Source organism: Borostomias antarcticus (genome assembly GCF_949987555.1).
Source record: "Borostomias antarcticus genome assembly, chromosome: 6".
Classification (NCBI taxonomy): Eukaryota; Metazoa; Chordata; class Actinopteri; order Stomiiformes; family Stomiidae; genus Borostomias; species Borostomias antarcticus.
The window spans coordinates 22,099,362-22,115,591 of record NC_140239.1 but is presented as its reverse complement, the minus strand read 5'-3'; the positions used below and the strand labels follow the sequence as shown (position 1 = coordinate 22,115,591).

The window sequence follows — 16,230 nt, the reverse complement described above, 5'->3', positions numbered from 1 at the left end:
AGTGCGTAAAGCTGTGAGTCCTGATCCAGAGAGACGACTGACTCCGAACCCACGACCGGCGTGGATAAAGGCCTTTAATTGGATACTGGATTAGCGCGTCAGAGATAAAAACGCATACGGGGTAGTCTGAAATCCAGATGTTACTGTATTAGAAGAAAGCACCCATCCACGGTGAAATGAGACGAATTCCAAAGTAGTTGAATAAACGTTCAATGGTAATTTGAGTGCTTTGGTAGTTGTTATTATCGGCTTATCTGAGGAAGCTTCGAGCGCGACCGACAGTGACCTAAACGCGGCACAGCCTACGGGCAGACAGAAGGAAATTGTTCGCTTTTTATATTCGTGGAGAGAATTGCGCTCTGGGTATGGATAGTGCGTCGGGCGCCGTAGGACATTTGAGCGCATCTTCATAAGTGCGAGTATCTCTGGGTGAATACTTCACTTGCCCTGAAACAAGTTCCCAGCGAAGAAGCAAGAGAGATGAGCGAATAATAACAACGTTCATCCCAAAAGAAAAGAACGAAAGTGAGATAATAAGTTGGATAGTTCTGAAGACCCACAGATAACTCAAACTATTGCCATTTGAATGATGATCTCTTCCATGGAAAAGATGTGTACTGTCTGTGGGCGCTTCTTGACGCTTTTGCTCATTTTTCTAATACTTTTCGTCAGTTTATTGACGGGGTTTCCCACAAAGCACAAGAATGTTGCAAGTAAGCTGAAAAATGGCGTGTCTTTAGAGGTAAGCTGACTCACTTACAAAATGTTTTATAAATTAAATTACAGAAGCAAGAAGCAAATTGAATTCAGCAGTTAAATGAACTGATTTATTGAATGCAATTATGAATAGACGTAGCCTATACATGACCACTTCCAGATAATGTATTAATTTTGTTTTTTATTATTGTGGTAATTTAACTTTTATAACTTCGCATACAATGCCAAACTATCACAGATTCACGATGTCACGACTAATACCCCAAAAATGCCAAATTCAGTTTGTAAACTGGGCTACTAAGTCAAAGGACATCAGACTCATATACTCTATGTGCAGAGTGCAAGGTACAGTAATGTGTTGTTCTCTTTCTCTCCATTTATAGTAAGGTATCTGGACAGACAGGTTACGCATTAAACAGTCCTTAAACAGTCCTCGTTTACAACATCTATCATGAATTCACAATATATTTCCCTCTTAACACACACATACACGCACACACACGCGCGCGCACACACGCACACACACACACACACACACACAATTCTGGAAACCCTATACACCATATTTGGATGTCAAATTCAAGTGTGAGTATTTGTTCCCATTGGAGATCGGTGTGTGTGTGTGTGTGTGTGTGTGTGTGTGTGTGTGTGTGTGTGTGTGTGTGTGTGTGTGCGTGTGTGTGTGAGCGTGTGTTTTGAAAGTCCAAATTAGAATGGGAGAAGAAACAAGGTATGAGAAGACACATTCCAGTCCTTGGTCTTTGAACTTTGGCTTCCTGTGTGACTGAATCCCTTCTGATGTTCTCTCCAATAGCCTGACTGATAGATGTCAGAGAGAAAAAGACAGAGGAGGGAAGAGAGAGAGAGAGAGAGAGAGAGAGAGAGAGAGAGCAAGAGAGAGGGAAGGGCTCTGAGAGGAGAGAAAGAAAGATAGAGAGAGAGAGAAAAAAGAAAGAGAGAGAGGAGAGGGGGATCTGAGAGGAGTATGTAAGAGAGAGTGAGAACATGATGTGGTGGATTGTGCGCTTTGGTTTCAAATCAGGATGCCATGGTGACTGTGCACCTTTCTCAGTGACCTGCTCCATGCTCCATGAAGGGGGGGGACTGTCTGTACAACAGTACAGTAGAGCAGCACAATAGCGAGGGCCTTATGTAACGTAAGGCGCTCTGCAGCTCTCACACCAGAATGAGGTCAAAGGTCATCTCTCTGATTGTTTGTGTTGGCCCTTTTCTGTGTTAATGTGGAATTTCCTGTTTTTGGCTTCCCCTCGCTCGTCCCCTCAAGTTTTTTGGGGTGTGTGTGTGTGTGTGTGGGGGGGGGGGGGGTGCGTGGCCTCTTTCACAAATATTGAGACCTGTTTACCCTATCTGTTTTCTCCCCCCCGAGCTCTTACATTTCTTTTTTCCATTTTTCTCTCTCCACATTTTCAAATGTGAGGAGGGGTGGGGGTGGGATCAAAGGGGCCCCCATAGTTTATTGTTTTTCTGTAATGGTTTGGAAACGGCCAAGTGCAGAGGCCTTTGATATCTGTGGCCACATAAATCAGGGCTGCCACGCCACCTAGCCTGACTCCCCCTCCTCCCCATGCGCCTAGCTAAGTTACTATACAGCACTGTAGCCTGTGTGACTATGTCGACCTCCTCTCTCATCTGAATGTGTGTCACCGCCAGCCCTTAATGGATCCAGTGTCTCCCAGCCGCCCCCACTGCCCGGGACACAAGGCTTTGTTTCACATGGGGGGGGGCTCAATAGTGCTGTGAGTGCTGCTGGGAATGGCCAGGCCTCCCACAGCATCCATACTGGCCCATAAAGACAGACCACATGCCATCAGCCAATAGCCCCTTTGATCAGAGGAAGCCCTCTGAGGAGGAGGAAGAGAGAGAGAGAGAGAGAGAGGAGAGAAGAAGGGGATCTGAGAGGAGAGTAAGGGAGCGGCTTGGAGGAAGAGAGTGATATACAGGGCGACTGAACACAGGATCCAGATGTGTAAGAAGACGAGATGAAGAAGGTGTGAAAGTATGCGGCCTTCATGACCGTAGTCTTCACCACTATGCTGTCCATGGCGAAACTGCTGGAAAATACTATTTCTAATGACTCTGATAAGAGAAACACAGATCAGCAGGCATGCACAAACAAAAGCTTCACAGGTTTGCTGTGCATGCGTGCTGGATTGTTTAACACCATGACGTGACCCCTCGTATCTGCATGTGTGTGTACAAGGATACACTCTGACGAAGAGGGACGGTGACGGCAGACACCAAGGAAGCCATCGGGACTCTTCTTCTGGCCGTCTGCTCCTCATCATGTTTGACAGGCGTCTCCTCTAAGCGGCCACTGCCGCCAGCACGTGTCCTCACGGCTCAGATCCGACCGCCGTCTGAATCTTTGCAGGATAACGGTGGGGCCCGCCACTGAGTCAGTACACTCTGTTCCGGATGGAGCCCTGTAAACCTTAACTCCTCAACCGTTCTGTCAGCTGTCCAGACCCCCCATCTTCATTGTTTTAAACTGCCCCCGCAGTGCAGACCGTAGGCTGGCGGACGTCCAGGCCGGAGCTCCCGTCGCATGGTGGGGGTGCAGTGCTTTGTTGTACAGGGTATGCAGTACAGTAATGGGGGAGGGGGGCTTTGATGGATGAGTGGCTAGTCTATGATTGGCACTCTGGGTTGGATTTGACTATAACTACAACTGGTTTGAACTTGCTTTACCCTCAAATCTAACATCGGCCATTAGGGGGATATCAGACCCTGGATCAGCAGTTAGGAGTGACCCCTGCCCACCTTAGTAGTAGTAGTATTAGAAGAAGTAGTAGTAGTAGTAGTAGTAATAGTAGCAGTGGTAGTAATAGTAGTAGTAATAGTAGCAGTAGTAGTAGTTGTAGTAGTGGGTACTTTATTGATCCCTGGGGGGATTGCAATGTTAAAGCATCAAAAGACAACAAAGTAACAGAAATTTACGATACAAAATACCAAATACCAAATATACAAGAGTGCAAATAAACACATGTACAACAGTAAGGTTCCTTAGCATGTCTAGATTGTGCAAACATGCCTAAGGTGTGCAAGATTCAAGTGTCAACCAAGTAGGTACAGTGAGAATGCCACACCTTCACCAGTCAGAGAGAGGACGCCATGACAGAGGGGCGTGAATGGTCGCATGACAGCACCCGTTTGTGAAATGGCGTCCTAGTAGCCGGTGACCGGTCTGGACTGGTAGCATTATGGCTTCAGACACATTGAGGACAGCCTGCTCAAGAATCCCATGTCTCCCCCAACCTCACCCACATCTCCCCGGTCTACTCACTCCCCCTATAGCCTCCCACAGTCTCCCCATGTCCTCCCCCAGGTCTCCCCCAGCCTCCCCCATGTCCGCCCCCAGGCTTTCTCATTAGAATGTGAGAATCTGGCACAGGCTCTTCTTTCACAAAGGCCTGGATTCCATAGCTGCTGTGGGAACGAGGGTTGGTCAGTTGGTCTGTTGCTCCAATAGTTTTCAGGAGCCCAGTCTGCAAATGTGAAAAAGCTTTAGAGGTTCTCCAGTACCAAAGTTATTTTGGGATTCATTAGGACGGTCATTACACTGACTGTTAAATGGGTTAGTACTGTGTTATGCCACTCAGTTTACCTGTCAGTAGCTATGTTACCATGATTCATCATGAGCTGCTAATGTATTATGTGCTGTTTTTGACACAAATACGATCAGGCTCTAACGTGACTCGGCATATTAGACTAGATTAGATTAAAGGAGAAGTAAAGCGGAAATGCATGTTAAGCCCTGTTTTAAGGTTACTTATGATCATATACAATGGTTCAGATCAAAACGTTGACAAAACTAGCACTTTTGAGAAAGTCTGATAATTGCTCTACCACCATTTTGGTCATACAATGGATGTGGATGGGCACCTTGAAAAATCTTTCAAAAACATGTTAAACTCTCAATTTCAAAGACAAGAAGCTCACCGAGGGGGTAATTGGTGTCCGTTGGTGTTCTGACATAAAATTCGCCGCAAAGTATGAATCCTGTAGGGTTTTATTGATCATTTTATGAAATCCATTGACTTGTATTGATGTGACCGTTGTAGATGTGTAGATCAATCCGCAGAGGGGATTCAGGAAGCGGAACTACTTACGGTAGCTATTGTTATTGTTTATGTTGCTAGGCTACCTAGTTTGCGGAAGTTTACACATGTATGTGCTGCGACTAAATAGTTCTATGCTAAATATTTAAAAAAGCTTTTCCAGATTAACTAGAATCTTACTTTATGGCAAATTATATGTCAGAACGCCAACTAACACCTCGGCGAGTTTCTTGTCTTTGAAATCGAGAGTTTAACATGTTTTTGAAAGATTTTTCAAGATGCCCACCCACATCCATTGTATGACCAAAACGGTGGTAGAGCAATTATCAGACTTTCTCAAAAGTGCTAGTTTTGTCAACGTTTTTATCTGAACCATTGTATATGATCATAAGTAACCTTAAAACAGGGCTAAACAATGCATTTTCCTTTTACTACTCCTTTAAACTTTATTGCCATTGTGCAGAGTCCAAAGCCAATGAAATGCAGTTAGCAACTTAGCATCTAACCAGAAGTGGAAAAGTCAGTACTACAGCATAAGTGTTGCTATATCTTAATATGTACAGTGATGGACAGTGTACACTTACAATATACAAATAGTATACATGTACATTTGTTTAAATATGCATAATACAGAGGGGAAGGGGACAGAGTATGAACAGCATGATGTACATATTGGTAAGTATGCAGAGTATAAACAACATATGTACAGGTGTACAGTAACAATATTTGAACAGTGTAGGTGATTCAGTCTGTGCAAAATAGCATGTTGGTTAAAGTACTGTAAACAGAGCAGTAATGAGTGCATTGGGACTATTAGAGTGGTGGTGTGGAGTTCAGCAGGATCACCGACTCAGGGAAGAAGCTCTTCCTTAGCCTGCTGGTGCAGGAGTGGAGGCTCCTGTAACACCTTCCGAGTGGGAGGAGGGTGAGAAGTCCATGGTTAGTGGGGGGAGGCATCCTTGATGACGTTTCTCGCCCTACCCTGGCAGCACTTGTGACAAATGTTCTCGATGGTGGGTTACTGGGTACCGCAGTTTTCACCACCCGCTGGAGTGCTTTGCGGTCTGATGCAGAGCAGCTGCCATACCCCCGCTAGGATGCAGCTCGTGAGTCTCGGTACAGCGGTAGAAGTCCACCAGTATCCTGGGACACAGGTGAGCTTTCTTAAGGCTCCATAGGAAGTAAAGGCACTGTTGCGCCTTTTTGACCAGGATCGAGGAGTTTAGGGACCAGGTGAGATGTGGATGCAAGAACTTAAATATATTAGAGAGCCATTGATTCATTTTGTTCTTGATTATATATTTTTTATCCCTCAGGCACGTGGCCAGCCACCCCACAGCGGCGCCCAACATGATGCGCAGATGCTGGAGCAGCAGAACCAGGTCCAAAGCCTCCTCCCTGAGGCCCACGGCCCTCAGAGACGCTGGTCTCACTCACAGCACCGCTCCTTGGGGGTCCTGCCCCAGCCCCAGCCCGAGGAGGAGACCAAACCCTTCGTCCTGGACCTCAAGAACTTCCCGGATCTAGCCAACGCTGACATCAGCTCCCAGAACCCCAACATACAGGTGAAGGAGGGGAGGTGTCAGCAGGATGTGGTCCGCAGTTTCCACTTGGTCTCAGTACTAGATGGAGGAAAGGTCTCATTCATGTTATATGCATCAACCAGCACTGAGTGTTGACCAGTTTGAAAATACTGTCTCAGCGCCATTCTCCATTTCCTCAAGACTATTGTTGTCATTCTCTCCAGCTTATAGACTGTCTGTGTTCATGTAATTCAGCTAAAGCTACCTCTATGCAGTTCGGGATGTGTCCGGCTAGGCACACAGGAATGAGAGCCATTAGTATCAGTACTGCGAGAAATCCCTGGCGCTGGTAGCTGGGAACATTACTGGGTCCCTCTAGTGCCCTCTTTAGTGGGAGGCAGTTAAGCAGAATAAACATTCATATGTCCCCCCACTGAGATGGAAACAGGGAGTGAAGGAGGGACGGATCGGTGGTTGTCCATGCTCAAGATGCTCATGTCCGTCTGGTTAGCTCGGCTAGCACACTATTTTGTCTCATCTTGTCATGGCTGTCTATAGTTGTGTTCAATAGCACACCAAGGACACTAACTCCACATTTCTCCACCCCCTCACAGGTGACCATCGAGGTGGTGGATGACCCTGAGATGGAGGTGGAGATGGACTTGGCCAAAGATAAAGAATGGCTCCCCTCCTCTTCCTCCTCTCCGTCCTCCACAGTAGACTGGCTGGGGGGGAAGAAGCTGTTCTGGCCTCTGTTCTGGGGCTACACCGACACCGACTCAAGCGAGGACGGAACAGGCCGCTCGGGTCTGGAGGACACAGGGGAAGAAGAGGAGGAAGACTACGCTCTGGAGTACGGCAGCGAGGAGCCCCTCCCCAGTGGGGTGGGCGTGGACTGGGACAGTCACTGGAACGAGGGGTGGGACCCAACACAGACCTACCATGGTGAGCCTGGCTATCTGGTACAGACACACCGGCCGTCTTAACATAGCTGACATAGCTATCTAACTTGGACTTGGACTTAATACAGGCAATTGGAAAGCTTACTGGATACACTTTTTGTATAGAGGTCTTCAAAAATGCCCTTGAGAATTTAGCTTTGGTAATGTTGGCGATATTAACAAGAGAGAAAGTAGTATGGTTAGATGAATATGGCATGCATATATGTGTTTGTGTGTGAGAGAGAGAAACAGTGAGAGTGAGTGTGAGAGACAGAGACAACGACAGAGAGTGAGCATGTCAGAGAGAGAGAGAGAACAACTGAGGATCGCATGTCTGTACTGACTGGTTGAGTGACAGAGGGGGGCAAGGGAAGGGGGTAAGGGAAGGGAACGAGGGAAGGGAGTGCGAGCGCTCGACCGTCAGAGCATTATGGGCTCGGGTGCCTTTGAAGTGGACACTGGTCCTGCTCACTGGAGAGGCCGGCCTTTTGAAGACGGGACCGATGCGCTCGCTAATGGCGAGGCCGAAGTTGAGGCTGTTCCCTGGGACAAAACACCCACTGCCTGTGGACAATTAGAGGGCAGATTGGGAACAGGGGATGACAGGGGCCATTCGGCTGCTCCTTTCATCTCCGCCTGGGCCCCAGTCCCTGCCGGCACTCGGCCCTCTATAGCCGCCCCTTTTGAGCCAGTTCAAGAATTTCGGGGAGCTTTCAGGGCCGTGCATAACATTGCGCCTCTATTGTTTTTTTTTGTTTTCTCTTAATTCTCCTTTCCTTTGGTGGGAAAAAGAGCAGCGCGCTTTCAGTTCTGGCTTTCAGAGGGGAGAAGGGAGAGTGGGGCAGAGGGCTGGACTGGGCAGTGCCAGTGGAAGAGCGGACATGGTTCAAATCAGGTTTTCATTTACACTTCCTGTGACGCTCCATTTCCCGAAATCCCTATCTTGAACATCTAAATGCAGTGTTGAGTCAGCTAGCTAGCAATTAGCAACAATGTCCCATCACGAAGTGGTCAGATCTGAAGCCCCGTTCACCTCTCCTGTAATTAAGACTCTCCCCTGAGCCCCTATTCCCGTGTGTCGCCCGAGTCTGGCACAGCTGGCACAGCCACAGAGGCTCCACCAAGGTTGCAGTTCCTGCACCCACCTCCCTTGTCTGTAATTGAGGACGGACATGGTTTGGGTATCATTAACACCAAGTGGAGAGCTGTCAGAAGACAGATAGCTGCTCAGCTTGGCTCCTCTCTAATTTAATTTGATAGAAAACCTACATTACAGGACCACAGGACTGGGGAAATAGAGACCAGAGAGAAATTACACTGTGTACTGTGTCATAGAACCGATTCTGTATTAAATATTATTATGGGACGTTGGGTTTGTTGCTTAATTTGAAAAGATAGACTAGTATTGCCTTTCCAGGTTAAGTTCTGTGGGACCACAGCAGTCAGTTCAGCAAAACATGTTGAGTTATTCATTTCCAATCTGTCTCATTCTTCAATTGGATCTCATGTTGTTTTCAACCATTCTTCAGTAAAGGCGAGTAGGCTAATTGCTAGTAGTAGCTTAATTGCTTTGGAGGACTTTCCCTTATGTTTTTTTCCGAACCAGCCCTTTGAAGATGTGGTTTTCCTCTTCCTGGAAAGCTTGTTAAATACATATTGGAAACAAGTCCAACATTTCTTATGCAGATCTGTGGCCACACAGATATGATGAAGTGCCCCTGTTACTGGCAGAGGAATTCAGCTCTGCAATTACGCAGTGGAGAATATGTCTGTTACTTTAGGAGATGGTGAATGCAGTATAAGGTAAGCCTTTGAGAATCAATGTTTCTCAGGCCTAGTGGCTCATAGGGCAGGAGCCTATCTCCTGTTTCTGTAGCGTGAGGCAGCTTGATATACAGGTACACCCCCTGGACATGATGCTAGTATGTCGCAAGGACTTACCCCCAATCCAACTGTTGATGCTGAGTGCCAAACAGGGAGGCATCGGGTACCTTTTTTTTTTAATAGCGTTGGTATGACTCACAACCTCCCAGTCTCAGTCTCTAACTGCAAGGCCACTAAGCTGGTAATGCATTACCTAGTATAAAAAACAACCAAAAAACAAAACAGCGACCACCATTGCTGAGAGGACAATCATGGTTCGATGACAGGAAACAAAACTGTTGAAATGTGAATTTAATGGTTATCATTTTGTGTCCCTCATCCCCCCACACACACAGAGAAGGAGGAGACTGAGGAGTGGACCGCCTGGTCTCCCTGCTCCGCCACCTGTGGTCATGGTGAGAGAAAGAGAACGCGACCTTGTGGTTACTCCTGCACTCTGACTGAGGCCTCCAGGTGTGACATGGAACCCTGTCCAGGTGAGAACCTGTCCACCTGTCTGCTGCAACTTCTATAGAAGTGCTCACCAAAAGGGGTCTTCAGTTGTCCTTGTAGGGAAACCCCTTGATAAACACTTCCAATAACTTTTTTTGGTTCCTGGATTAACCTTTTATTGACAAAATGGTTCTAGATGGAACTTTGGCTTGATGAAATAGTTCTAAAAGACATAGTATGATAAAACAGTAAGGTTGGTTTCTTCTCTCCTGTCTGCAGATGATGTGAATAAGTTGGTGGAACCCTTACCCTTCGAGATGGAGAACGGAACCGAACCTTTTGGAACAGGTAAACACATTCATTTTTATATTTAACCTTTATTTAACCAGCTTGGTTTCATTTAGATGAAAAATGTATTTTCCAAGCGAGATCTGCCCAAGGAAATCTGCACACAGTTCCACATAAGCTGCAACATAAAATATAAAAAACATTACAAAGAAAACATGAAAAAAACAAACACAATGTTTCGCAAACACAATCCAAAGACGTATCTAAATGGTCTTGTTGTGACCCAGACATTTGACCCAGTACTTACTTTTACCTTTTACCCCTCTTACCTTAACTTACCTTCCCAACTTACCTTCCCAGATGTGGACAGCTGTGAGAAGTGGGTGAACTGTAAGAGCGAGTTCCTCCAGAGGTACCTCCACCAGGTTCTGTCCGAGCTACCCAGCTGCCCCTGTGCCTACCCATCAGCCGCCGCTTACACCGTAGTCAGTGTTTTCGACGAGCAGCAGGGCCGGCCCTTCCGGTGGCGGGACGCCAGCGGCCCCAAGGAGCGCATGGACATCTACAAGCCGTCGGCGAGGAGCTGCATCCGCTCGGCGCTCTCCAGTGATGTGGCGACGCTGGCTGCCCAGCACTGTTGCTATGACGAACGCGGGCGGCTGATCACGCGAGGGAAGGGCGCGGGCACGCCCAACCTGATCAGCACGGAGTTCTCGCCGGAGCTACACTTCAAGGTGGACGTCCTGCCTTGGATCCTATGTAAAGGGGACTGGAGCCGATTCCACATAGTGCGACCCCCCAACAAGGGTCTGGGCTGCCCCGAGAACCCCCACCAAGAAGTATTCATGAATGAGCTGGAGGAGGCCCGGGAGTACTGAGCAGCCAAAACTAGCCGCCACCGCCACCACTACCACCAACACCCAGAGGAACGGACCTCAGAGGGCTGAGCCCAATCCTACCTTGAGACGGGAGTTTTCAGACATGTCAAACGCATACTCCACTCACTGCATGTGTGCTGTGGTGTATGCGAGATCCTGTGTTGATGCCAATGGGAGACTTGGGTGAAGGTTGGTTTTTCTCAAGTTAGGATTTGGCACAGTGTTCTGCTACATGGCGTAACAGAATTGAACTGTACTGAACAATGAGAACAAAAAAGATGCAGTCCTGTCACAATGCTTGCTGCCTCCAGCATGGAATCAAACTCTTCCTCTCTCACACATACCGGTCTGAGTGCACGTACGCATGGTGATGTCTAGTTGCTGGCTTTTTGTTGATGTTTTGGAACTCACCCATATTATTTTGCAGTGTGAGAGGTATGGTGATGTGGCATAAATGATAGAGGAAGGGTTAGAGACGAGGGGAATATCATAATATAATAATTACAATGCTGCTAAGAGGAAATGAGGACTCTCTAGGTCTTCTATTCTAGATACTTTAGAACCCAGGTTTAAGGGGCATCTAGGATTGAAACAACCAATTGAACCAACCAACCAATAGGCCAGGGTGCTGTCATTTCAATCAAAACCAACCGCCATTTCAAATTGAGAAAGAAAAGACTGTTGGTCCTCAGTGTTATTGTCTGGCGGAGAGCCATTTTGGGGTGTGTTTCTACAGTTAATCTCAGGGGCACTCACATTGATAGAGATTAGTCCTTTTACCTCATCTGTGGAGCACCAGTGGATCCACCGCCTCATTCAGTACATTAATTCCCATTGAGAATGGAACACGGAGCAGAGGTGATCCACCGTGGAACTGGGAAAGACGTGGGTGAATGAATACACTAGTACTTAGGATTATGAAATTAAGCTCTATTTTTGCAGTTCTTGGCAAGCAATTGAAAATGTCGATATGAAATGTAATCACGATTGAATAGCTGATCTTGTTATGATATGTTGCATTTGCTGAAAGACGTCACAGCTGTGGGAACAATATTAATGTTCGTGCTCCAAACCTCTTTCAGGAATTCTTTTTTGAAATGTACAGCAAACATGCGTTACATTTTGAAATCACAGTTTTCAAAGGAAGGCACTTTATTTAAAGTATATATATATATACAAATGATATGCATATTAATATCAAATATACCCATGTTATATCATTTGTTTATACATATTAGTGTTAATTAGTGTTATTGTGAAGGGATACACTTGCCAGAAATGCTGCATTGTTTTTTGTTTAAGCACGTATCTCAAGTGTTCTGTTAAAGGCATGATCTTTTGTGATTTCTGATAACTAGTATTACATATCATATTGTACAGTATTTATTTGTCCGTTTTTTTAAAGTTTGCTGAACCTTTGAAATCTCTGTATTCCACATGGTGCACTACTTGGACTGAGAAACACAGACGCCTGCCGTCAAAAGGGAAACCACTTGCCTCACACCACTCCAACAGCAGAATCAAGTGTCTCTTTATCAATTGATCTTGTACTTCAGTGCTCTATGAATATGTTGTGACAATTGCAATGAGGAATATAAAACATGTTACATTCATTGTCTCTCGTTTGGAGGCGTCCTTATTCTGGACTTGTTAACATGTGTCACACCGCCTAGCTGTTTCCCTTAGTTGAAGTACAAAACAGGAAACCCGTCATTCAATCACCCCACACAACTGAAGACCTAGACGTCCTTTAGACGGGCCTGCTTTGAACTTGGTGTCGTCACACAGGTGAACGTTTTGACATGGAGAGGATGGCGCGGCTTCATGGGTTCTGCTGTCTGCATTGTGGTCTAACAGTAGATCCAGGGACACCCAGACATCATGGTCCACTGATCTGTCAGGGCACAAGCCCTCAGCACATGTCTATCAATCTGGTTTCAATCTCCAACCAAAGGCCTAGGACCTTCACACAAGCAAGGACAGAGTGTTTGATTTTACTACATGTTGTTTACTCCCAGACAGAGAGCGCCAAACTGCGATCCACGTTGGATGCAAACAAAGAGAGAGATGAAAGAATCTTTCATGTGTTGATAGCAGTATTGGTGGGAGAGTAAGCGGACTGAGAGAGAAAGAGAGAGAGAGAGAGAGAGAGAGAGAGAGAGAGAGAGAGAGAGAGAGATCATGACAGTTGAGCAATCTCTATAAGATCCATGAGCAACACTGTATCATATTCTGGCCCTTTCTCATGTATTTAATACTCTCAATGAACAGAAAATTAACACAGATCCACATCGACTAAGCATCACGGAAACCAAGCAGCTTTGCAGGGTTCTCTTTTTAGATACTTCACCTCAGAATGAAGTATAACAGTCCCAAGCCCCTGTAATCTCAACTGCCCATACGTACACCAGTCTAGGTTTGCTGGGAGTTGCTACAGACGTTTTATAGAATCACCCATCAAAGTAAGGACGTCATCACTGCATCTCTGTGTATCCTAAATAAACTGTGTAATCAGATGGAGTTTGTGTCTCTTGTTAAGTGTGGTGTGGAGATATAACACGTCAACAGCCCCCCCATACATCTCTACTGACATTGAATCCCAGCTGCCATGTTACCCATCCAATTCTGCTTTGTTCTAGGTTGTTCTGTACAAAATCATCAGTCTGTCTGTGTACTCTTCCACAGGGATTAAAATAACACAGATTACATGGTCAGAGGTCAGCCTCATGCAAATCCACTGGATTAGGTAGCCTAATCCACATACACTTTTTTGTATACTCTAATTCCTGTAGGTCTCAGAACATGACGATTGATTTTGCTCTCTTTGACCTGCTTGAAGAGAAAGAAAGAAACAGAACATACTAGAGAATAAGTAATATGTTACCAAAGGCACATTAGGTCTGCCCCAGAGCAAAGATACCAAAAGAGACCCAGGGAAAGCTTTAGAAACAACCAGTATCGATCCATTCACACAAGCTGGTTGATAAACGCTGGCTGTGTGTGTGTGTGTGTGTGTCTCTACTACAGCATTGTGATGATTCATAAGTTGAAGTACAGATGAGGACCCAGTGGAATTCAACCAGACAGATGTTGACCACATTTTCACTGGAGGATAGCAGATAAATATCCACAGATGTGTTGACAGCACCAAAAAGCATAGAGGAAGGCGGAAAGAAAGAACATGAAAAGACAAGAGACATTATAGGACTGCTTAAATGTTATCTCAGATCTGGCCTGAGGGAAGAGGTGTTTTTCCAGTGCGCTGAATTCATCTGCCGACATGCGCTCAGATCTGGGCATTTAAGTCAATTCGTATCACGGCATATCTCGATCATTTCCACATTTCACTTAAATAGAGATATCCATCATGGATGAGACAAATTCATGAAAAAGAGATAGTATCAGCCAGTCAACTGACACTTATAAGACATCACATGACACACAGGTTTCTATGGGCATGCAGAGATAGATGTGAAACAAAAGCCACGGTGAGAATTGAGAGAAATGCTGTCAGAGGTCATCAAAAGCATCTGACGGGGAGACCTGTGGTTGTGTGGCAGTGACGTACCTTCCCTGCTGCCCGGTAGGCCTCTGTCATGGCCACCCAGTGCCAGGTCCTGGTGGTAACTAAACTGTTTATTCTTCCTGGCTGAGAGGAACATGACATTTCCTCTGAGTGCACCACAGCGAACCAGTAAACAGCCTTTTTAGTGTCTCACTGCTTCTCGTACCGACCACAGTGCCCCCTACAGTATCTCCATGGAAAACATGAGTGATACACACACACACACACACACACACACACACACACACACACACACACACACACACACACACACACACACACTCGACCAAAGAACGGATCACCATCTTCAGCAGTGACATCTCTGACTGCCCCGCAGACCGAGAGTGCTGAGAGTGACCACAGGCACAAGCCCTCAGCAGTCAGCACATCTATCAATCTGGTATCAATCTCCAACCAAAGGCCTAGGAATTTCACACAAGCGAGGACAGAGTGTTTGATTTTAGGCTACTACATGTTTTTTTTTAACTGGTTTACAGACCTGGGGCATAAATAAATAAATTACTGCCCCCTTTTTGGGTCTCTGACTTCAGATGAGACAACCGTTGTATTGAGAGCAACACACATTTTCAATCCCTCACATCTCTGATTGGACATGTTCATCTGCATGGCTTGAACTTGCGTCGCTTCATATATGCTGGTGCTGAACTGGAAGAGTGTAATTGTGTTCCTAGAAATGCCCGTTCCCTCCACAGCCGAGCAGTAGGTCAAGTGGAGGATATGTGGGGCCGGGGCAGTTCTACTTAAAGGGCAATGCTCGTTTTTGACAACCTGGACCTTATTTACGACATATTATAAGAAGTTTGACTCACCGAGATCAGTTTTGTGTAGTTCGGAGGCCTGAAGAAGAAATTTAAAATCCAGCGCGAGCCAGTATATACATGAAATGACGGTGATCGGGGCACCGAGAATGCAGTTTCTCAAAATCCATTTTCGGACGCTAAACGGTTGTTTTCATCAATCAGATTGGATGAATCGACAGTTGAGATTCCTCAACGCGAGCCATTGTTGTGGTTTTCAAATACGGGGTCTTTAGCCTCTGTAATATGATCTTTACACGCCTTTCCCCACTTGCTCCAGCACGCATGCGCACAGGCCAGCGCGCAGACTGGCTATTCTCTGCGCTACGATCGTTGTTGGTGCCGAGAATATTGTCGTCGTCATTCGTCAGCAACAATCCGATCGTAGCGCAGAGAATGTGAGCCGGAGAATAGCCAGTCTGCGCGCTGGCCTGTGCGCATGCGTGCTCCAAAGAGGTGACGGCGATGGCGACTGCACCCACATAAGGGCACCATCAGTGAATGAATACGTCTATGTGAATCGCTAAAATCTGCACACTATAAATACCCAAATCATATGTGACCCCGACATGCTCATCACAAGTGTAGTGGTGGCCTGGCTCCACGCATGACTCATTCATCCTGGCGCACAGCAGGGTAGGGGCTAGACTGGAGGCAGGCGCTGCGCGTGACGGCTGGCTTGTTGGTGTGTGCATAGCCAAGATACATTCTTTGTCTTATTCACTTTAATCTTTATTAGCATTCTCCATCCATACAACGACAATACAATAAAACATAAAAACTTACAATAACAGCTTATGGATACTTCCATCCATGCAGCTTTTTTTTCTTACTCAAATATGACAATTTTAATATAAGTGGTATCATCACACTTCCTTCTATAATCCATCCATTTTTCCCATCTCCCTTCAAACTTTCCTTCCTGCATCCTCAATGCATAAATAAATCTCATAAATCTCCTCCACAACACCCACCACTGCTCCTTGGTTGGGGGTTCCACCTTATACCAAGCCCTCATTATTGTCTTTTTACTAGCAACCAATAGTACTTTCACTAGGTATCTGTCCCCTCCTTGTACATCATTCTGTTATGTTTGCCAAGATGT

General features: G+C 46.0%; 1 protein-coding gene across 2 annotated transcripts; it reads left to right on the top strand.

Annotated features, from left to right (window-relative positions):
* The first annotated feature begins 314 nt into the window (after nt 1-314).
* On the top strand, nt 315-12,360 carry LOC311309984 (isthmin-2-like). Of its 2 annotated transcripts, XM_084439363.1 has the most exons (7): nt 315-525; nt 673-742; nt 6,113-6,361; nt 6,934-7,264; nt 9,480-9,620; nt 9,856-9,924; nt 10,225-12,360. In XM_084439363.1, exons 3-7 carry the CDS (start codon nt 6,158-6,160, stop codon nt 10,740-10,742), a joined length of 1,263 nt encoding a protein of 420 aa, XP_084295489.1. In that variant the 5' UTR covers nt 315-525; nt 673-742; nt 6,113-6,157; the 3' UTR covers nt 10,743-12,360. The 2 variants fall into 2 exon arrangements, with proteins under 2 accessions (XP_084295489.1, XP_084295488.1); XM_084439362.1 differs by having other exon boundaries at nt 315-742.
* The last annotated feature ends 3,870 nt before the right edge of the window (nt 12,361-16,230 follow it).

What these genes read in the sequence shown, in the direction of transcription:
- LOC311309984 (XM_084439362.1), top strand. Translation starts at nt 587, where the DNA reads ATGATGATCTCTTCCATGGAAAAGATGTGTACTGTCTGTGGGCGCTTC. An exon ending in AAAATGGCGTGTCTTTAGAG is followed by an intron (nt 743 to 6,112) that starts GTAAGCTGACTC and finishes TTTATCCCTCAG; the next exon opens with GCACGTGGCCAGCCACCCCA. An exon ending in CCCAACACAGACCTACCATG is followed by an intron (nt 7,265 to 9,479) that starts GTGAGCCTGGCT and finishes CCACACACACAG; the next exon opens with AGAAGGAGGAGACTGAGGAG.